We start from the raw sequence: 23,962 nt of genomic DNA, 5'->3' as shown, positions 1-23,962 counted from the left end.
TTTCATCTTCACCTATTGTCAAAAATTAACACATACTGATTTGGCCCATACACAGAGAATCATGCTTGCACGTCGAGAGAGTGTTGAAGATATTATTAAGTAATAAAAGTGTGCTATCTCTAACAACTTAAAATTAGATATCATAGTTATAAAATTCAACACCCTCACAGTGTCAGTAATAGACCAAAACAATGGATTCACGAGTTAGGCAGAACCTAGTATTTAGGGGTCCAACCATGGATGTAGAGTTAGATAAACCATTCAGAACCTAGCTAGAACGTCTAAAGTATGGATCTGCTACAACATAGTGTCACAATCATTTTTCTCATTTGTTTCTTTCTTCCTATTCTATTATTGTAGAAATTGGAATACAGACCATAGAAGCTAGGTTGGGACGGCTACATGTTTTCCACTTTTTCTTGAGATTTTATTATCACTACTCCAAATATTTATTGATTTTAAATTTGAATTGATTGCCAAGCATTATCATGATGTAGTAGAGATGTACGTCAAGTATAAAGAGCAAAATAGTCAACATGTAATATAACTTTAAACGTGGTTCGGTGCCAAAAAGGGTGAGCTAATTATTCATAAATTAATAGTATAGCCACAGAAAAATGCTTAGTTATTATGGTATGTCTAGCTCTAATTATAGTCCCTTCTCCAATATGATGTTATGAAAGAAACATTTATAATCACTTTGTCTTGCAAATCCCTGCTGATGGTAACCACAAAGATTGCGAAATCATTAACATTTAGACAAAATAGTTCTTATATTCTAGGAAGAGAAAAGGTTTGTATATACACATTGCAATTATGAGGCTAGTTTATCAATGATCATTGCATATATAGGTTACAAATTTAGCCAAAATAATTATGTTCCCATCTCTTAAAAGTCTTTTTGTCTCCGTGTGCACGCATGCTTGGTTTGAGATCATAATTATCTTGGATTAAAGAGTAAATTATTTGCTTTATCAAGGTAATCTCATTATGAAGGTTGAAGATTGCCATTACATGTTTAGCGTAAATTAGCAACCTGATAAAATGATAACTAAGATGTTATCACATGTTAAACAACATTGATAATATAAAAATTCCTTAAATTGTCGGGGTACAATGGCATAGCCACCCTTGTTAAAAAAGAGTGTCAATTGACACTCCTTCGCTAAAAATTTACAGTTTGTAAATTGATAAAAAGAAATTACAGTATATATACTACACGCTAAATTTTCTTTGACTTTTTTTCGGATATTTACTTCTTTATAATTTAACTCCTCCTGCTCCTAGTGAAAATCTTGACTCCATAAGCGTATTTAGCTAAAATCCTAAAGAGATACTCAATGACTCTATTCTTATTTTCTAGTGGCGGGGTTAAGAATGGGGTGTAATCCTCATACTAAGTACTCCGTAAGAATGTCATATTGGGACAAAAGGGAGCTTTATGAAACATCTTGCTGTAGTATATTTGAAACTTAAATCTAGAGGATTGCAATTTGTTTTATTAGGCATGTGAAACGTAACATAGGTGGGCTAATCCAAGCTTCAAAAATTAATATTATTTTAAAAAAAAGGAGGGCACAAATGTGATCTTTGGGTCCAATAAAATTGACTCCACATCAAAAAGCCATTGGTGATTGGATGTGCTCGCAATGCTAAAGACACAATTATGCCTCTAGGTCGGTCACATGAACCTTCACAAAGGTGGACGTGGCGTTTATTATATGAGTTAATCAGAGTTCAATACTTTGGGTCAGACCTTGTATATGTGTTAAAAAAATCATTACATAAGTATACATAATAAATTTCGAACGCAGTAAATCAAATTGAATGTGATAGAATCTCAAACTCGAAAATGGATGTGGTAGAATCTCAAACTCAAAAGTGCAAATCTTAGATCAGTGTATACTCTTCACTGTCCATGTGCCTACAAGAGTGTGCTCACTTTGTCGGGCTCAAGTTGAGATAAAGGCGGAAGACTGCAATAACTTCACAACCAAAGTAAAGTTAATCAATTTATAAAGAATCCTCAAAGTAATCCGAAATGTTTGATTAATTGTAAGTATAACAAGTTATGTTATATATTTGCCTTTAATTGTAGCTAGCGGGATTTCACCAAAGATAGAGACCTAATTTGACATGCCTTCTATGGAAAGGTTTTTGGTGCTTGTTTGGACACAAGAAAAAAAGAAGGTAAAGAAGAAAAAAAAAACTTTAACAACTTGCACCACTTCATAAAACTTCTTTGCAAACAGAACAAACTTGTCAGAAACAATTGCCATAGATTTTACAGAGGTAATCAAAATATTAAAACATGAGCATATCCCTTCCAACTCTATTATATTTGACTGAGGTCATTGCTGCAAAGATCCGAAAATCTGGAGATAAAACATAGGGAGCAGAACAAGGTAGCAGATCTACTAGCGGCTCCTTGTCAAGGAAGGAGCTAGAAAATGTATTTTAATCACATTAGAATTTTAATAATTCCTCCAACATTTTCAAATGAAAATGATTTGGATAGACTTTGAACTATTTCGCGACGAATAGTACTGATTTGTAATAGTAATTTGGTAGGAAACACTTCCGAACTGCGATGAAAATCTGCAATCTTGTTTAGACAAAGCAAAGATTTGTTTCAAAATACAATATTTAACCTCACTTTCAATGCAGAACTATTCATCCTTGCAGGAAGAAGTTAGCATCTAAATCACAACTTCAAGAAGCCATTGAAATAATAAGGACTAGTTCAAAATTTCATTCATCATACCAGATCCATAAAACAATATTTATGCATCGCAGCAACTGTACAAGAAGAGATACTGCAAATAAAACCATATCAAACTGCAAAATGCAGCCTTGTTTCTTTGCTTTTTCTTATTATATTTGCTCTATAGAGGGTGGAATGGTAGCCACATCTATGGAGCCAATACATATTCTCACCCCCAATTTTCAACCAAGACAGTGCTACGAGCATTCGTTCAGGGTTACTTCCAAGTTTATGCAGCTGGAACCTTTTTTCCGTCTTCTATGAAGAATATTGAAGTCTCTGGAACCTGAAAACCGCCAAGCAAAAAACTTTAGCTGACATTTTATGAAATTGGACAGTTGAAGATGGTATAAAGCCAACAAGTACTGCTACATCTGTATTCCCAATTAGTATATGGATACTCTTTATTCATTCCCCCTCTATTTGGGTCGTTTTATTCCAACACTCATAAATGTCTTTTAAGACAAATTTAAGAGTTGTCTAAAGCTAGATCAAATTACTAGAAAGTAGAAAATGGTATGCTAAGTGAAAGATAAAAATATTGAAATGATAACATGGATAAAATAGCAACCATGATCTTGATATGATAACATGGATAATCTCCAACAGAAATAGAAAATGACAATGGAAAAAAAAGATTCTTATGTTGAGATGAGGCAGAAGGAGGGGGATTCACATGAGGCAGAAAAAAGGAAAAACCCATCTAGAGATAGGGAAATGCTGGTCAGACCCTTTTGTTTGTTGCATTTGTGAAGTATAAGATTATCATTTCTTTAAATGCATTACTTGCAACGTGAATTGCAATAAAAGCTGCCAAAGCCAACATACAGGACAATGGCCCCAAGCTATTCAGATGATGAGAACTTTAAGACAACAATAACAACCAAAAAATATATATATTATTATGCTAAATTAAAGCTGAAAAATCTCTGTTTTTATGTTATAATGCCACAGTACATCAGTCTCAATTTTGTCTGATCATATGTAGTATCGAGTCTAGCGACCAAGATGTGTTCACAAACTTCTTTACCTGAATGAAAATCCTGCATGCATCCTACAGATGTGGATGGTTTGATTAAGATGAGTGAAGTATTTTATGACCAACATACCAGGCATGATGGAGTACAACTTAAACTTAGTTTCTTCTTATAGTCAGAGATAAAACAGGATGAAATTTATAATCTTAAAGGTCGATATTGATCATTATGGTAGAAAATCAAGCCGCAACATCAACGGAAAGTTTCTGTTGGAAGTGTAACCAGACTGAGACACATATAAAGACAATAATCAGAAGGTAAAACAACATACATCTGGCCAGGTTTCTGTAATGAAGTCCACAATGTCATAGGATATGTCCCCTTGAACATCAATCTGCTCCTTTTCAGTTGGGCCCTGAAGCATCAAACCAGGTCAGTATCCATCTACCTCATATCAGAGAAAATTATGAACCACAACTTCAACACACCTTAACCACAGAAGCTCCAGTAGCAAACTTTTTTCCAAGCTTTTTTGAAGCATCACTTAGTTTAACACCTAAAATGTCAAAAGTTAGTGAAGCTAACTATTGTAGCAACTTGGAAGACAGAAAAGATAGAAAAGCAAGACAATGCAAGATAGTATACAACTACAGATATTGCTCACCAAAGATTTCGAGGCCCTTGATGGTAGTGATACTCTTTCGTCTGTTTCTGGTGACCTTTTCAATAATAATCTCCTGCTTATCCTACAAAATAACCAAGCAAGTTTTATAACTTGTATACTTACTTGTAAGTCCATTTTCACAGCATTATTTTTTGGATCATGACGCCACTGCTAAATAAATGGATAGGGCTCCATACTACGCCTAATAAATGAGACTCATTATATGAAAAGTTGCTCATATACAGTGAGGACTTGGGTTAGCATTATGCAAGATGATAGTTTTAGTTACCAATGCCTATCAGGCTCTCCTGAGGGAGAGAAGGAAGGAGAAGAAGAATGCACCCGCTTGATATAAGAGCGAAAAAGACAAAGGATTGAAATGTGCTAGTAGATAAGCCTCATTTGCTGCTTAACCATGCCAACATGGAAACCAGATCATGCCAACTGATTTGGGATCTTCATCTCAGTTTACCTCAATAAAATGGACTCATTTCAACCAAATTCACTAGCGAACATTTTAAATACATTCTAGTTAGTTATGCTAGTTGTTTTTAGTAAGTACACTAGAACTTTGTTTCGAGAAGCTATTTTCTTGAGTTCCTCCAAATGGATATCCTATGGGGGAGATCATTCTCAAGGTCATGAACCATTTACTTTTTCCAATTAAAACCTTTCTTTCCTCCATAACACCACGCCTCACAGAAATCAAGTTTCTTCACCATACCTCCTATAGTGTATTCACAACAATGAATGAATGTATATCTGAACTGCAAGCATCTTATGTAACACTCGGTAAATCCGGGTTAGGTGTGAATGTGTTAAATGAGTATTAGTGTGACATTTTAGCCATACGAAGTCCCATCGGGATGAACTTGGGTGGAAATAGTGAAATACATAAGATTCGATAGAATCGATTAAGTTACGATAGGTCTGCCTTCAAGCCTGATTTCGTGAAAATCCGTTGGAATTTGAGAAAATTTAAAATTGAAAGTTGTAGCCCTTTGAAATACCTTTCCATCAATATAAGTTGGAGCTCAAAAGGAGATTTGTGCTAGGAGTTATGACCATTTTACTGAACGCTGTCGATAAAGTTGAAAAACGTGAAATTTTGGCTAAGAGTGAAATGGATCAAGGAGCTCGCTGAGCTAAGCTCAAGGCGAGATAGGGTCATGCTATAGACCTCGCTCAGCGAGGTGTAGAGTCCCAAAATGAAAAATTCCAGAATGGACCTAGGAGCTCGCTGAGCTAAGTTCAAAGCGAGCTAGAGTCATGCTATAGACCTCGCTCAGCGAGGTGTAGGGTCCAAAATTCCCCATCCAATAAATTCAACACTTAACTCGAAAATTCATTTGTCAGATATTCCAACTTCGTAGAAAACACCTGAAGGACGATTTTTCTCTCCTCTCAACCTACCACATCAAGGTAAGAACATCTCTACGATTCCTAATCAATCCTAGCGCTAAATACATGATTCCTAACATGATTATTAAACAAAAATATAAGATTAACAAGTAATCGTTCTCCAACGAATCAAAGGTAGGATTTAGGTGTTCTTCGTCAGAGAAGCAAGATAATTCGTTGGATTGGAGCGTTTACAAGTATGTAGGGCTTCTATCCACATGTGGGAACATCATTGTTCTTCCCCACGCCACGTTTAATCCATGAAAACACGACTTCTCCTTAGAGCTAGAAAATTATGTCTCAGTTCATGATAAATCCTCTCTCTCTCTCTCTCTCTCTCTCTCTCTCTCTATATATATATATATATATATATATATATATATATATATATATATGTGTGTGTGTGTGTGTGTGTGTTATTGTGTTTCGATTACCATGAATCTGTCTATAATCCACGAATACTCATGTTTTGAATTCCATGGGTTCTCAATTACAAGTCATGAACCAATATTACTCTACTTCATGAATCTTACATGTTTTCGTGCTTTACACAAGTTATATATCTATATACATGTAATATTATACTTGCAAGTCTCAAGTCATGCTTACAAGTCATGTTAAAAAAACCATGGGCTCAGATGCCACCTATATTCATGTTCATACTTTTGGGAGTAGCATCGGTTTACCGAGAAGGTGCAGACTATCTGAAACTACATATGTCAATGTAGGGTAAGGATCGCTCCGCCTAGTTAGGACGATACCTTCAGATTACTGATGTCATGTTCATGTCTTGTACCCCGACAAGGTATGGGATTGCTCTGTTGGTCGGGCCAGGTACCAGACTCCACGTGGTGATTTCATGTTGTCGGTTATACTAAGGCTCTCCCATATATACATACACACACACACACACACATACACTCTCTCTCTCTCTCTCTCTCTCTCTCTCTCTCTCTCTCTCTCTCTCTCTCTTAAAAGTGTTTTACTTAGGTTATATTATATTCATGTCAGATGTTATTCATGTTCATGCTCAGCTTGCAGTTTCAGTTTCGTATAACTTAATGCATCCATGTTATTGATTTGGTTGCCCACTCCCCGAGCACCCCACTTACTACCCATTCCCCGAGCACCACACTTACTCTTCTTTCATTCAGTTGTTTTACATACAAGTACAATTCCAGTGTACTTACGTCTCTTTTGCCGTGAAATGCAGGTATCAATTTACAGGACGACGGATCTGCTCGCTGGGATTCCTCGTATCAGCTATTGGTAAGCCCCAATTCATCTGGGGTGTCATCTTTATTTCATGTTTATGTCATGTCATGCAGTATAGGTATGCCAAGGGCCTTATCCCAGTAAACAATTTAGCATCCAGATTCATGTTCAGAGGTTTCATAGACTAGTCTAGCATGTCATGTCAAATACTCAGTTGTGTTTTAGCCTTGTCAGCTACATTATCATGTTTTTCATACTATTTCCGCACTCATGGTTAAAATGTTATTTTCAAACTTATGATTACCTAATCTTATGCTCATTCAGACTTTCATGATTTAACTCATATTCTGCATTAGTACATGTCCCTTGTTGATTTAGCAATCCATGTGGTTCGCTAGGTCACATGCAGTCAGGCACCGAGTGTCGTGTTATGCCCAGGCCATGGTTCGGGGTATGACATCTTAACAGACGGTTGTAGAAAAGAGGTCATTTTACAACCTCCCAGGATTAGTCTAGGTCAGGTTTAGTTACATCGGTCCATAGAAGCAAACCTTTGATTTGGCAGAACAAAAGAGATTAAAAGAATTAGTTCAAATATTTCAATTATATCACAGACTAGGCATTTAAGATTCACCGCTGCATGAAATAGTACACAGAGAACCTTCAACTGAAATTGATTAACGTAAGTATCTAACAGTGTAAAATTTCCAAAAACAAAGATGTAGTAACTTTGGAAGTTAATACCAATTCACTGATTTTTTTCTGGTTGGTAAACTGATTAGATTGAGCTCTTTTTATTTCTTTAGGCCCTACCTACAGCCTCTTCTGTTGAGAAAGAACAGCTAAGGAGAAATAACTAAGGATGCTTGCACATTCACATTGCAGGGAAAACCCATTCCGAAGCATAATTAGCTTCAAGTTAGTTCAACTAGGTGAAATAGCATCCATCCAAAATTTGAATATAAATGATAAAAGCAAGATTTGTAACATAAAATCTCAATGCAAAAGACTGAAAACTTTTCAATTAGAATGATCCATTTCATAATATGTTGGTCAAACTAAAACCTTATGAAGATAGCTGACAGGGAACAACAATGAAAAGTTTTACAGGCAAAGGAATTCAAAGAAAGAATTACAAGAACTTCACTAAATCGAAATTTCTAAGTGCTAATAAATCACATGGATGGCACAGAGCCATGCCATTTTGAAAGAAGGATTAATATACATTAGACAAAAAGATAAATGCTTGAAATTTCTTACTTTCTTTTTTATCTTTCCACCAGGAAGGCGCTTGACTTCTTCTTTCTTAGATGTAGAAGAACCTGACCCAACAAAGGGAGCAGAATGGTTCAGAACAGAATTCAATTTGAACATGCTAAGGGGGGAAGTAGATAAAATGAAATCCGAAAAAAACAAAGAAGATCCAAAATCAACAGCTACAGTTCTTAGTTCAAACTTTTCTCTAAAACTATTGGCCCCACAGGGAAGGAAGACAGGGTTTAAAACATCAAGTAAATATTGTTCTTCCAAAAACAGACAAAAAGCCCAGAAATGCAGATGGAAAGAGGAACGTTAAGAACATAATTCAATTTGTGAGAAGGTAGATGAAATGCGAGGGAAAATCAAACCAAATACCAAGCCAGAGTTCTAAAACAGTTGCCGAATCGAAATAGGTTAAGAACATAATTCAATTTGTGGAAAGGTAGATTAAATTAATTTCAACATCAAACCCAAAGTTCTTGATACATGTTCATAGAAGAAGTCAAAGATATGAAATGAAAAGTTGAAATGACCAAAAAGAAACTCGACACCTCTTTTAAATTTTTTTATAATTACTCCACCTTTAGCACATATGAGCTACGCAATAATGTGACGCTTCTTCCATCTTCACTTCCCTCAATTGTGGGAGTTCGGGAGGATTGTTCCAATTTGATAGAGAGCTCAGACAAAAGTCCTCCTCTCTCATTCCTGGTCATTAACGCAATGCAATGCTCTAGCAAAGTGTTGCAGAAAGAAATTGACAGAGGTTGGTAAAGCGGATATCGTTAGCAACAAAAAGAGTACAGTCCACTCGCAGTTTTTTTATTTTTACTTCACCAATGTTTGCAGAGCATGCCCAATATTAACTCCATATAAAGGAAGAGAGTGAGGTATGTTAATGACCAATAAAGTAGTAACAAATTTTATGAATACTCATGAATGAACCTGCTGGGACGTCTTTGATAAGTTAAAGTATTATTAAGAAACAGTACCAAGGTAGTACTTCAGCAAATACGAAAGGCAGGACTTGTTTTACATTACATATATTCTAACAAGTCCAGCATATCATGCAAATCATAACTAACTTCCTTTTCATCCAGGAGTACAAATTCGGCATACAAGTTCAATAAGGATTAAACTTGTTGGGACGTCTAGGCACACGTTATTCACCGCCTGGATGTAGCGCTAAATGGGTAAAACGTTCCACAAAATCTTCGCCTGGGTGTGAAGACTATAAGAAGGGTTCCCGTATACAGGACGAGTGTGGATAAAATGGACGAGTGTGGGCAAAGAAGTTAACCCGACCACATAAGCATCCGGATGTGGCGATGTGGCGCTAGATCAAATAGGAGTTGTTCCATAAGGTTGTTGACAAATAAGTCAACTGAATCAGTAGGTTTCTTAAAGAGATGGAGAGAGCTTAGGATGAAAGTTGTGTGTGTTTATAACATAGCTCTGTTAGAGAAGTAGATTTGCAGATTGGGGATAGAGGAGTATACACTATGAAGAGAGGTGATAGCGGATAAATATGGAATCATAGAAGGGGGTTGGTGGACTAAAAGCATGACTGTCCAATTTAGGTGCGGCTTTTGAGGAACATCTATCTATATAGAATAGGAGAGGCAAAAGAATAATAGGATGACAAGTGTCATCACCACAAAATCGGAATTTAAAAATACAAAAAAGAAATTGCTTAAGTAAAAATTGTTGAAACTGCTAATGCAAATCAGATAAAGTCTTTAAAACACTCGCATTGAACAAAAAAATAACGTTGAATTCACATGTTTGCAGAAATAGTGGGACCAGTTCCACCAATTAAGGCAATTTTAAAGGATACCAATGTAATGGAAGCCGTGTTACCAAAAGTGAAAAGCGCAAAAAAGCTTTAAGGTCAGCTGAGGCTTTAAGCGCAAAGCGCAAATAAAGTGTGGGCTTTAATGAAAAAAAGCGCAATGGTGCAAAAATACAAATATATATATGTTTAGTCCAAGATGGATAATAATAAGCATGAATAAAAAATATATGGACAAAGAAATTGTAAAAATATTACGATAAAGTGAAATATCAATCATCTAGTGTCATCTCTCCAAGAGAGGCTCATAGGCAAGGAAAAGTATGTCTTAGAGCCTCGATGATGGCACTAAAGCGCACATAAAGCGAGGCGAAGCGCTCAACATGTTTTGAGTCCCGCTTCAGGGCTTAAGCGCGCCTTTGATAACACTAAATGGAAGGTTACAAGCATTCAACCGATAGTGTTGAACTATCAATTTATCCACTTGAGTTGAGATACTGTTTCAGTGTGCTTGCAGTTTCTTCTATTTAAAAAAAAAAAATTATTGTGGTCGGTTTTAATTTGTGTTATTGCAGTTATTTTTTAAACTGTGAGTAAGATGAAGGGCAGTGATGGGGGACTTGCAGTTATCTTAACGTAATTAAAACCATGTAACCTCTTATTTTAAATTCCGGCTCTATCATCTTCTATAATAGAAACTTGTAGCTAACCTGTGTTTCAATTAGGTGTGCAGCAATGTTTCATTTTTTGCTTTGTTTTAAGGTATAGTTCATCATAGAATAAATTGTTTTACTTCTTAATTCAAAAATCTTTCTCAAATCTTTGCTAAATTTCTACACTATTCCATGGCTCCTCAGGCAGAAAAGAAGGCCACCGAGAAGAATCCGGCATCGGAAAAGACAGGAAATATTCGCTAAATCGTAGAATAGAGATTTTTGGAATTTCAGTAAGTTCAATCTCATCCAAATGTATTTCTGTTTAACATGAATAAGAAGTCAAGAAGCACAAGATCTTCACTTCAATCTGGAGACTAGAAAATAAGCAAACAGAGGATTTTTATCAGCAAACAAAGGCTTTTTAATGTGTTTGTTCTTTAACATTTTTGTTTGCGTAATCTACCTTCTTATTAGCGAAATCACCATCAATAAGATGTAGTGGAATTTGAGTTGATTCTGCAGGACAAAAACGTTAATCAACATTGACTTTTACTCTTACTTCTAATTACACTATGGTTTTAATTACTCTAAATTATGATCGCTCGATAAAAGCTGCTTAGGTAGATGTATAAAAACAATGACATTGCATGGATAATGGACATTATTATACAAAAATAGTGTGATGAGTTAATTCAATGTTTGAGGGACGCACATAATATTTGCACAGTTTCTATTATTCGTATATCTAAATGTAGTCAATGTCACCTTAGCCTGCTGCTATATTCTTGAGTTTGATGGATATTTGTAGTTTTTGAAGTTCAGCCATGGAAATAATGATTTTAATTTGTGGATGAACTATTGGAGGTTCTTTCGCTCATCAAAAGGTTCCACCATTAGCTTAAAAGTGCCGATGGATTATTTTATGGCACATCTACTCGCTTAGATTTTCGTTTCCTTTAAGTATTCTGTATGAATGGTATTGTCTTGATGATTAGATAACTTCATGTTGTGTACTTTTTGTTTTTTTCAACATAACAACTGCAGTAGTGCGAATAGTCCTTATACCCTCACCAAGTCATCTCGACCACTCCCTGATGATGACATATATCGTTATGGTAATAAGCGCTTCTCGAGTTCGGCGGATTTCTCAGTAGGTAAACTGACAGTTTCTACTAAATTCAAAGTTTCCCTGTAGAGCAAATTATCAGGCTCTACATTACAGGAATGCGATAGAGGAGTTTGGAACAAAGTTGGTGGATATATAGACTTAGAGATAATGGTGGGAACCACATATATATATATATATATATATATATATTGCTCTCCGTTATTCAAGGTAATCTATCTGATCTATTTTGCATTTCTCACCCATTGATGAGTTGATGTATGAGTAATTAACTTAGCATATTTCTCGAGCATGTAGATATGAAAAGGATGCTAGCCTTTACTGTAGAAAAATCTTTCAAATTACTTGCTTAAATATTAAATTTAAGCAGAAATAGATACAACAATGAATTATACTTATATGTCTATTTAAATGCAATTATTAGAATAAGATTAGCTAAAGTTTCATTTAATCTTTTATTCTCGTTCCACAGACCTATAAATATCTTGCAGTCGAGGTCTATTACTTTACTTTGCTAGAGGATAAGATTCAATGGATTCTGCAAGTCAAAATTATGAGCAAGGAAGATAACACTTTCAAGAACGTCCATAATACAAAGTAGTTGTAGCAGAACTGCAAAAGTTAAGTGATCCCTCCTTTTGAATGTTATGTGGCATATAAGATTTATTTTATGATCTGTAGTTTTAGCATAGGTGGCTAAATCTTGGCTCAAAAAGCAAGCATTTTCTCCAGTTATTAAATTTTTGGACTAACCTGCTGCATATTTTTGGTGGATGATACGAGAATTTTATTACAATTTCATGCTCATTTGGATGGGGTAATTTATTAATTTAATGAAGGTAATTACCATCAAGTTTCAGCTCATCTTAACACTGTATGAAATAAAGCTTAATTATTTTCATTCAGAAATGATAACTCCGTATTTTGTTAAATCCATAAGGACAGAATACACGTTATTTGCTCGGATTTATTACACTTGAGAGGAGAAGTGCTCCTTTTGAAAACCGTATATTATTTCATCCATGCAATATGATCGATTTTAAAAGAGTATAATGAAATATTCAGTCACCACTCACCATTCACAATACTTTACTAAAGTATTATTTTAATTGCTGAAGTGTTTTCCTGCTTGTGATAAGGTAGTAGAGGGAGAGTTTGGTGGTTGTGCACTTGTGCTCTATTATCTTTAGACTTCCTTACTGGTAGTGTATTTGTATCATGTCCAGCGTTTTTTACAGGGCATATATTTTAAGATACTTCCAACTGTGAACAGAGCCACTGCATGTAGATTTCTTGGTAAATTTTTTCAAAAAGGTTATACCCCCATTAACCGTGTCTTTGGATCGATTTTTGAAGGTATTAATGTTGTTATAATGTATAAACCTATTCAGACGGTTGAAACTGTACAGTTGCAGTACACCAAGTCAAGATGCAATCAGTTGGATTGATCGCTCAAAAGAACAGTGTATGAGATTTTTTGTCAAAAAAAAAAAAGTGTATGAAGTTGAGCCCTCGGAATGAGAAGGTTACTTATGTTTGGGCAAAAACAGTTTATGAAGAAATTTTTGAAAGAAGAACGAACTCGATCTGGCAATTTATATCTTTAATGAAGATTAGTGCAAAAAAGAGAATTCGGAACACCGAGGGTCATTGTTGTGCTTCTTTTGATTCATGGGGTTTAGTTTTTTATTTTAAAAAAAAAATTAAGCAAAAGGAAAGCATCTGTAGCATGTAGAGATTGAATTCAATTAATTTAAAGTGCAAAAACAAATATGTTACTGTCTATCTGTTATTACTTTTTCTTAATGTTTTTATCTTCTACCCTTGATATCTAATTTTCCCTTTAGTTTATGCCTTTTCCATTATCAGTACAAGGTGTTTGAAGATGAATGTTGGATCATTGATGGGAAGATTGAAAGGATAATATTGATTTACTTGCATCGACATCTAAAGAACTTATCCCCTAATTGAGTTCAAGGAACAATCATTCTGCTATACTCATACTTGATAAATTCTATTGTCTTTGTCTGAAACATACAATGAGTGTCGATTACATACATAAATATTATGGAAGTGCAAAAAGAATACTACATATAGAACGAGCTAATGCATATAACAAAACCAAAATTCTTTTATGCTCCTTCATGTCCACCATATTTTTCAAGTAACATTATCTTATGATATATTATATTTAATATTCTCCGCGCGACGTGCGGGTACGGATACTAGTTGTGAAGGAACAGAAAGAGCGGCAGCATAACATTCAAGGTAGGGAACAAGAACAAGATTATCTTTTGGAAGCACGCATGTTTGAAAGCACACATATTTAGAGATAACACTTTGAGGCTCACATTCCCAAGCATCTAAAGAAGCACGAGCCAAAAGGAATGCAATCCAACATATGTGAAGGCTACAAGAGTGTGGTGTTCTTTGGACCTACAATATAGGAGGAAACTTTGGGATTTGGAGGTAGCAGAACTTCCAAGCCTGATTGAAATGCCTTATAATCAGAGTACATCGCTGAACAAAGACTCATAGAGGTGGAGGGGGAAGCAACAGTAGATTGTTCCTAATAAAGTCCTATTACAATATGCCTTTAAGCGGGGACGAGTTGAACTCCCTGCACCATTCGTAAAACTATAGCGCCACTTCTTCACTTGATTAGCAACGATCATAACAATCCTAATAGTCGAAAACTTGAGCCGGAGAAGGATCACATATGTTCTTTGGTGCTATATGCGTAAAGAGCTCGATCGAGGATGTGGACTACCTCTTTTTGTATTGTCAGCTAGCACATGTCAGTGGTTAGAGGTTTTCAGGACAAAATGGACAACACCAACCACTGGAAAGGAGGCCCTATTTAGTTGGAATTATGGAAAAAAAAAAGAGAAGATTTAGGACGTGCGGTGTTTCCGTTCGTGCTCACGACGTCCAAATCCTAAATCACGATGTACTCTGATGAGCACGAATGGAAACACTTGGTGCGTACATCAAAGTAGAGTTTTTGATGGGATGCAAATAACTTTGTTAACTTGAGGAATAACCTCTTATTTCTAGTTTCCTCTTAAAACACTAATGATGTCCCGAATTGTGGAAAAGGTAGGGTGTCTTTCAAAGAAACTACTTCCTAAGTCCCATATGTGACAGTCTTTCCTTTTAATCTTAGAATGACACATTTCTTTGGAAACAATTTAATCTTAGAATCCGCATTATATCCTTAATAACGTGACTTAATAGCCACAAAAGTGCCATGGCTTGTTTAGGACAGCAAGTTTCAAAAGCCTTTGTATCTTTCTTAAACTTCATGTTCAGCCAAACACATTCACATAAAATAGGATGGAGGGAGTACATCTATTTGTAGGTCCTCTGCTTCTTGATATATTACTTATATACCAGGGTTGTTGCCAACAATTTAAAACATTTACATTATACCAGAAAAAAGATAGTGCTTTTCTTCATTAAAGTAAAAAAACTCATGTTCCAATTTACAAGGAACAACCCGCAAGGATTGGCTGAGTTGGTTGAATGAGCAGTTTCCGCCTGGGAGACTTGAGATTAATTCCCCTCACCAACAGCCTTCTCAGTCAGAGCTCGTCGCATCAGGCTTGCCTAGTGTGGTTTGCGAGCTAATGCACAGTGAGCAGGTTACCCAGTGCGCACTCGAGGCCAGCGGCTGCGAGTTTCCCCAGGGGTTCCAAAAAAATTTTTATAGGAAAAACAAATACTTCTACTAATATCCTTGGACAAGAGAGCAATGGCAGCAACAACAACAACAACATACCCAGTGGAATCCCACAATGTGGGGTCTGGGGAGGGTAAAGTGTACGCAGATCTTACCCCACCTTGGAAGGTAAGGAGGCTGTTTCCGAAAGACCCTCGACTCAAAAGAAAACAAGGGACAACAAGGCAAAAGAGTCAGATAAGGACAAGCATATCAAAGCAATGCGAAAATGAGAAATAACAAGAGCGAAGAAGTCATGATAAAACAACCTGGAATCAAAGGGCAATAAACGATAGAGCAAAACTATGACTACTAGTGCGAAAGAAAAGCGAGACTACCAACTAGTCTTCTATCCTAATTTGAGTCCTCCACAACCTCCTATCTGAGGTCATGTCCTCGGTAATCTGAAACTGCGTCATGTCTTGTCTAATCACCTCTCCCCAATACTTCTTTGGCCTACCTCTACCTCTCCTAAAACCGTCCATAGCCAACCTCTCACACCTCCGCACTGGGCATCTGTGTCTCTCCTCTTCACATGCCCAAACCATCTCAGCCTCGCTTCCCGCATCTTATATCCTCCACCGATGCCACTCTCACCTTGTCGCGGATGCCTTCATTCCTAATCCTATCTCTCCTAGAGAGCAATAGCAAAAAAAAAAAAAAAAAAATAATAATAATAATAATAATAATAATTTACCTTCTGAGATTGAAGTTGACTGCAGCTGATCACAGACTTTATCAGCTTCTTTTGAATTGGAATCTGCAAAAACAAACAAATACATAAACAACAACAACAACCACAACATACCAAGTGTAATCACACAAGTCGGGCCTGGGGAAGGTAGGATGTATGCAGACCTTACCCCCTACCTTTGCGACGCAGAGAGTCTGTTCGCAATAAACCCTCGGCAATAGATAGTAATACACATAATACTCCTATTAAAATGAAAAGAGTACTAAACAAATCACAAAAAAAAAAATGATAAATATGAAAATTAAGGTTAACGAGAATATCATATACATATACATCACAAAATATGCTCATTTGCCTATTATTACAGGAAATTCCATGGTAATGATAAATTCAATTATACAGGAATACTCCTACAATATAATTGAAGTACAAGAAACAACAGATAATAATAGAAATCGACAAATTGATAAATAAATAAATAAATACAAATATCATAAAACATGGTCTTTGGATTTTTGTTAGGGTTATATAACCTTTAATGAGGTCCGGGTAGAGATCGGGTGCGAATTGGATCAACCAGGGTTTACATTTCTCGAATTCGGGTCCGAATTCACAGTATTCAGCGGGTAACCCGCAAACTCCACAGTATAAAACTTGAATTGGTTGGGGCTTTTCGGCCATTACTGAAAGGTAACTCAAATTGAGTTCTCTCTTTCGTTACTATGAAAATTAAAAAAGACGATTGTATCGAAAACGACGGCGTTTCCGGGTTGGTGTTGTTCGATCGGTTATTGATGTGGGAGGAGTAGGGGAAAAAAAGGAATAGGAAGCTTAGCTTTTAGCAAATGGAGTAATACTTTTTTTTTTTTTGTTTCAATTTATGTGATATATTTTTTTTAATTTTTGGAGAGTTAATTTAATTAAAATTTGAAGTTAAATTGAATTAGATTAATTTAGTATTTGAATATTAAAATTTATATATTTGAAAACTGCATGAAAAGTACTGTAAATTGTAACTTTTCTCATATCAATTTGGTGAAAAAAGTCATATTAAAATGTTGATCAAAGTTTGTATAATTTGAATATAGGAAGCGGAAAATATCCCATAAATTGCGAAAAATGGAGTAGTAATTTAAAACAATGTAAAAGAGAGCTAAAACGCCCTCGAACTATGGGATTTGGTAGAAAAACGTTGTTTACCTTTGCGCTCTAAAATACCCCTATCGTCAACTTATTAGGCCTAAATTGCCCTTATTTTTAAGGGTAGGGGCATTTTTGGCTCAATAGATGGACGGAAGGCAATATTGCCCTTAAAATGCAGTTATGAAGTGAAATATTTTCTTAAATGAATATTTCCGGATAATCATTTCTATCACATGAACATTCTAATTAATTTCCCTTATATAGTTACTGGGTTTCGAGTGAAATTAAAGGTAATCAATTTTGCCACATGAACATTCTCATTAATTTTCCTTATATAGTTACTGGGTTTCAAGTGAAATTAAGGGTAATCAATTTTGCCGCATGAACATTCTCATTAATTTCCCTTATATAGTTAATGGGTTTCAAGTGAAATTAAGGGTAATTAAAACCACCACCATATCACTGTCAAGAATATTAGCTATTTAATGGTGGCTCGATGGACCGTTTGGATGAGCAATGTTACGGTGGTGGTTTTAATGGAGGTTTTGGATTGTTTCAATAGAGGAAAGGGCGATGGAGATTAATGGTGGCCCATCGGTGGGCACAGTTGTTGCTACAGTCACCATTTCAACTCGGGGCGAGTTAGGTAGATCAGAAGTTTGTGTTGGGATATAATTAGTCTAGGTTAATTTTAAAACTAACCAATTAAAACATGCCACGCAATAAGTGTAATATTTTTTTAAAATTTTTAAAACTAACCAATTAATATGGTGGTTTCAATCCAAGTTTTGGGTTGTTTCAATAGAGGAAAGGATGCTGGAGATTAATGGTGGCTCATCGGCGGGGCCCGATGTTGCTACAATCACCATTTTAAGTCAAGGCTGGTTAGGTGGATCCAGATTTTGTGTTGGGATATAATTAGTTTAGATTAATTTTAAAACTGACCAATTAAAACTTGCCACGTAATAAATAAATAAAAAAATATTTTTTCGGAAAAGGGCCTAAAATGCCCCTGAACTATGGGATTTTGTACAATATTGCGCTCCGTCCATCTATTGGGCCAAAAATGCCACTGCTGTTAAAAATAAGGGCAATTTAGGCCCAATAGGTTGACGGCATTTTAGAGCGCAGAGGTAAACGGAGGGCATTTTTGTACCAAATCTCATAGTTTGGGGGCATTTTAGGCCCTTTTCCATAAAAACAAAAAGGTAAATATATAATCGAGTTAGAACTTAAAAGCTTGGATCATCACTCGACTTTAGGTAATTGACCACCATAGTCACTCAATTTTGGTTTGTCTTTCAAAAGTCACTCAACGTTCAGTTAGAATCTTGGATGGTCACTCTACTTTGGGTAATTGGCCACCATAGTCACTCAACTTTCTTTTTTCTTCCAAAAGTCACTCAACATTGAGTAGAAGCTTAAATAGTCACTCAATTTTGGTAATTGATCATCATAGCCACTCAACTTTATTTTGTTTTTCAAAAGTCACTAACTTTGCCTAGTTAATTTCAATGGGGATAGGCAAGAATTTGTAATGGAGATATTCATGAGATTATTTTATCCCACCTTCTATATGGATAGTTATCCCACTATTTTAGTACAAATGATGGGACAAAATAATCCTAGAATTAATTAATTCCCTTTACCAAACGAGGGATAAATAATTTGCATCTTATTCCGGAATTATTATTCTTATCACACCAACCAAAACGACCCCCGAAAGCTTTAAAAGAAAGAATAAAGGAATATGTTTTAAATAATTTATTTCCTTTGTTGTATTTTACGTGAAGTTTGATTTTTTGGAGACTCAAACAATTTTTTTTTTACAGTAATTTTCTCAAGTTTTTTAAATTTTTTGAGTTTTAACTACTACATAGAATTACAAGTAATATTTTTCATGTAATTGTTAATTATGCAAATTTTGTTTTTAAAAATTTGAAGAATTTATGCCAAAATTTATGTGTTGTAACTCTTGTATTGAACACTTTCATGTCAATTGGGAGAGAGAAAATATGATTTATCAATATAGAAATTTAAGCATCTCAAAAAGAACACGTTGAAAGGATATTAACAAATACTAATGTGAATTTAGTAGCTTTCGAATTTTAGTAGTATATGTTTAAGAGTTTTTCAACTTTTTACGGGTGTTTTGTAGTAAGTCATTTTAGATCATGTTCTAGAATAAGAGTATATATAAGTATAATGGTTTTAAGTTATAAGCAATTGATAGTGTAAAAAAAAATCTATTAACATTCAATTCAGTCAGTTATTGCAAATTATTATTGCATTTTTTTGAGTTATCATATATAGCAGGTTTGATACAAATAGTTACTTGTTATTATAGGCCAAATTAATTAAAGATGTAAAAAAAAATTACATTGTCTTCATAACGTAAAGACATACTTAGTGAGATACAACAATTTTTACTTAATTTTCTGGCATCAAGAGGACCTAGGATAGATAATGTGTTAATATTACTTTACAATATTGAAATAATTGTATATAAACCTTATTTAAAGTTAATTATAGAATATTCTCAGAAACAATTCACCCAGTAAGTCCTAAAGGGGAGCCCATTTGCCTCTTTATGTCACTCAATGTTCTTGCTTGTTTAATTTCTAGGAAAATTTGGTACAAACATTTAACAAGAGGCTTGGCATCTTAAGGTACTCAGTGGCGGCTCAAGAATATTTATTGCCTAAAGCCAATATTGATGAGAGGCCTTAGATTTTGTTTAAAACAACTAAATGTTAGAACATTTGAAATCTATTTTCCTAACGTTTTGAAATGCAAATTTATTTCAACCTTTTATAATCAATTTCTCCAACCTTTTTAGGACATGTGTTATAGTTTAGATTTTTAAAAAAAATTGAAAAACCAGATCATATTGTCGACATATTTAAATTATTATAAATGATTGAAAAGATAAAATATAATTATAAAGTGAAAATAACAAAAATAACAACAACAACAACCAAAAAAAAAATGTAACTAAAATAAAACTTGAAAATTAGAATAGTAGAATGATCCAAAAAATTGATGAGTTGATTGCCAAATATTTTTCAAAAACTCTTTGGAATGCTTGAAACGCGCGAAAATAAATATAAAAAAGATCGCAATATATATATTTTGTCAATATAGTACTCTTAACTTGTGATTTTTCACAAAATTATACTATAACTTATGATATTTGGCACAAATATCATGTTTTGTGTCATTTTACAGCCTACTCGTATGACTTTTATCGCTTAATTCATGATGCAATCGTCGTATTTGAACTTATGTCGTTATATTTCATGTGTATAGGTGCGATGATGGCAGACGATGGAAAACTGAGCTTAAAGTGATTGAGTTTGGAGCATTTGACGTGTAAACGAGGTGACAAGTCGAAGACCACAAAGGACGAACCAAAAAAGGAAAATACTTCGACTGAAGGGTCCGCTTTTCTTCTGCATCGTGAAGAAAACGGACAAGACCAGCCAGGCAATACCATCAGGCGATCCTTCCGCGATGCGGAAGGAAAGCGAGAAGCCCCAGTACTCTGCGCGATCCTTTCGCGATGCGGAAGGAAAGCGGGGTTCTGCGAGAGTTGTCCCGATTCGACTAGGATTTGGATTACTTATTTTCTGTTTTTACCCTAGACTATATATAGACGTTTTAATAGCTGAGTTCGGTGTGTTGGGATTATTCAAGGATTTGTAAGCCACCGTTCTATTTTTCTCTCTCTAGGTTATTTTATTTTTCATCTTTTTCAAACCTAGTTTATTCAGGGATTCTTTTGTCTATGATCGAATCATGAGTAGCTAAACTTCTTAATTCTAGGGTTGTGGCGAAAGACTTGACAGTTGGTTTGATGACAATTATTATCTATTGATTTTCCATATTTAGGTTGCTTATTTATTCTTGATCTTAATTGTTTGATTATCTGGCCAATAGTTAGACACTATCTGTGGTGCGCGAATTGAACTTGAGAAAGGGATTCGCGTACGTAATAAGAATAAATAGAGTTTGTTCGATTTAATCGTTTCGCTACTGAGGATAGAGATATACCCTTTAGCCCTACTTAGTTGAATACGGAGAAATAAATGCGTCCTTGTTACCTCTGATATGACCATAGAGATATAGGCATTATAGTAACATCTACAGGCTTGTGAGTAGTTCGAGAGAATATCATAAAGTATAATTAACCCGTCAACTAGTAACCCAGGAAATAAAATAGGTGGAATTGTCTGAAGATCAACTGGATTGTCGAAAGCCACAACCCTAGATCTTTCTCTCATATGATAATTCTTACAATCTTTGTCAAGCTAGTCCTAGTCACAAAAACACCCATCACAAATTGTTTACTTTTAAGTTTTAGTTTAGTACAACAAACATCTTGATTTTCACTTTCTTGAATAGTTTCATTCGAATTTGAATTAGCTTAACAGTAGAATTTAAGTCTCTGTGGGATCGATATATGGACTTAACAGTCTATATTACTTGTACGACCACGTATACTTATGTGTGCGTTTGGGAGCAACAACTTATCATGCTTGAACTCGGAAAAGACAAGAAAGAGAATATAGAAGTGCATAAATGTTATGTGAGAGATAGACTCTTAATTAACAGATAGAGAGTGAATAATGTAAAAATATAAAATAATTTCACTTGTCAGATTTTTTATTCACACAAAAAAGATTTGGTAGTGATTCTTATTCGCCAAATTTTTACACGTAAAAGATTTGAAAGAGTGATTCATATTTCTCAAATTTTTACTCACATTATCACTCCAATTAGTAACACATCTAAAAATTATTTGTATATAAAAATTTACTTTTCTACTTAAAGGTATACTCGTTACTCTCTAAATAATTAACCATTTAGCTTATTATTGAAAAAAAAATGCCCCCCCTAAAAGCACAAGCTTTACCCTAAAGTCGGCCTTGAAGGTACCTAATGATACAAATGGCAGATCCATTCATTAGTGGAGTCGAGAATTTAGCTAAAGATGTTTGTTTACCGGAAAAACGATTAAGTTGAATTTGTGTTCGTGGTCAAGGACACGTGAATCAAAATGACCAGTAAGTCAATATATTATGCAAATAAATCGAATGTAACGAAATAAACCAAAGTGAAGTTGAGAATAGCCTTAGCTTTGATCGACCCCGGTGCTAGTTCCTCCGACCAAGCTTGTGACTAAACACTTAGTAAAATAATAAAGAACTTAAGAAATGAGCAATTATGTATAAGTGGAGTGTATTCCTCTTGAATTACTTGTCTTTACAATGGGAATGATAATCTCTATTTATACTAGGAGTTAGGGGCACACATTCTTTGTATGACGCCGCTGCCCATAATGAGTATTAATTGAGTAATAATAATGAGCAACAAAGAGGACCATTAAGCCTAATAACATTGGTTTCAACTTGATTTGTAACAGCAGTAGGTTGAGCTTTCTTCCGGACCTATTCCAATAATCTACCGGACCAAATGGTTCCTCCGGTGCAATTGCATTTCCTCCAGTGCCATTCAATGCTGACTCATCTTTGACTTATCCTTTAAACCACGTGGCATAGCGATACTGGTCCAACTGTCTTTTACGAATTTAGCCCAATACAATGCTCAAGATACACATTATTTATATTGTTTCAATAAAGAGGATTCAATTGATCACCCTTAAACCTATATATGGATTTGTCACCTCCGATGTCAGTTTATGGGTTTGTCAGAAATTACGACTATCAAACTAAACTTTTAGAGACATATATAAATGTCAAACCAAATACAGAAAACATTAGATATATAGTTCGAAATTCACACTTTCAATTCCTAGAATATACAAATTTTAAATTCTTGATTCGTCACTGGGCGCGCAATGCAGTTGCACCTCTAATGCTTAGCTTTAACATAAAACTTGACAAAATGAATGAAAACGAAAGAAAGGAAGGGTAATATATAGAGGTGAGACATTTCTGCAGCTAGTCTGTTTCCCAAGTACTTAACCTTACCCATTGAATGTTGATTCTAGTGAAAAAGGCAACATGATATTTACTTAAGGCAGAAGCAACTGTATTACAAGGTACCAGACATAAAGTACTATTACACAAACCAAATACTTCGTAATGTGTCTTTAGACTAGATAAAGTCACAGCCTTCACTTGAACAAAGAAGATGTGCAGCTCTCCAACAACTAACAAAAAAAATAAAAAATAAAGGCAAAGAAACAAGGCTGCATTTTGCGGTAAGATCTGGTTTTATATGTCATCCACAACTTGTTATAATTTTTAGAGTTAGTCAAACATTCTAGAGCACTACGAGGATTCATCATAAATGGACTAATCTTGCGTTGACTATTAAGCTACTACAGTCATCCTTCTTTATCTCGAATTGAGATTGGTAATGCGAGCACACTCATATAGGCAGAGTTAAATTGAGCGACATGAAACAGTGGAGACATATGCGCATTCAAGAATCTCACTTTATAGGTTCGAGTTCGGAATTTGGGCATTTGAGTTTGGAATTTACCACAATCCATTTGATTTCCTTGTTTGAAATCTCTTATTT

General features: G+C 35.0%; 1 protein-coding gene across 1 annotated transcript; it reads right to left on the bottom strand.

Moving 5' to 3' along the window:
- Nucleotides 1-2,723: 2,723 nt before the first annotated feature.
- LOC132636885 (translation machinery-associated protein 22-like) lies at nt 2,724-17,111 on the bottom strand. Its single transcript, XM_060353942.1, has 8 exons — nt 17,017-17,111; nt 16,804-16,972; nt 16,274-16,336; nt 8,282-8,343; nt 4,406-4,487; nt 4,230-4,297; nt 4,073-4,156; nt 2,724-3,050 (listed from the first exon to the last, which is right to left on the bottom strand). The coding sequence occupies exons 2-8, from the start codon at nt 16,949-16,951 to the stop codon at nt 2,994-2,996; spliced, it is 564 nt and encodes a 187-aa protein (XP_060209925.1). The 5' UTR covers nt 16,952-16,972; nt 17,017-17,111; the 3' UTR covers nt 2,724-2,993.
- Between the last annotated feature and the right edge of the window lie 6,851 nt (nt 17,112-23,962).

Source organism: Lycium barbarum, chromosome 4 (assembly GCF_019175385.1).
Source record: "Lycium barbarum isolate Lr01 chromosome 4, ASM1917538v2, whole genome shotgun sequence".
Taxonomy (NCBI): domain Eukaryota; kingdom Viridiplantae; phylum Streptophyta; class Magnoliopsida; order Solanales; family Solanaceae; genus Lycium; species Lycium barbarum.
Note: the sequence above shows the minus strand (reverse complement) of the source record. Positions and strands in the feature narration are given on the sequence as shown.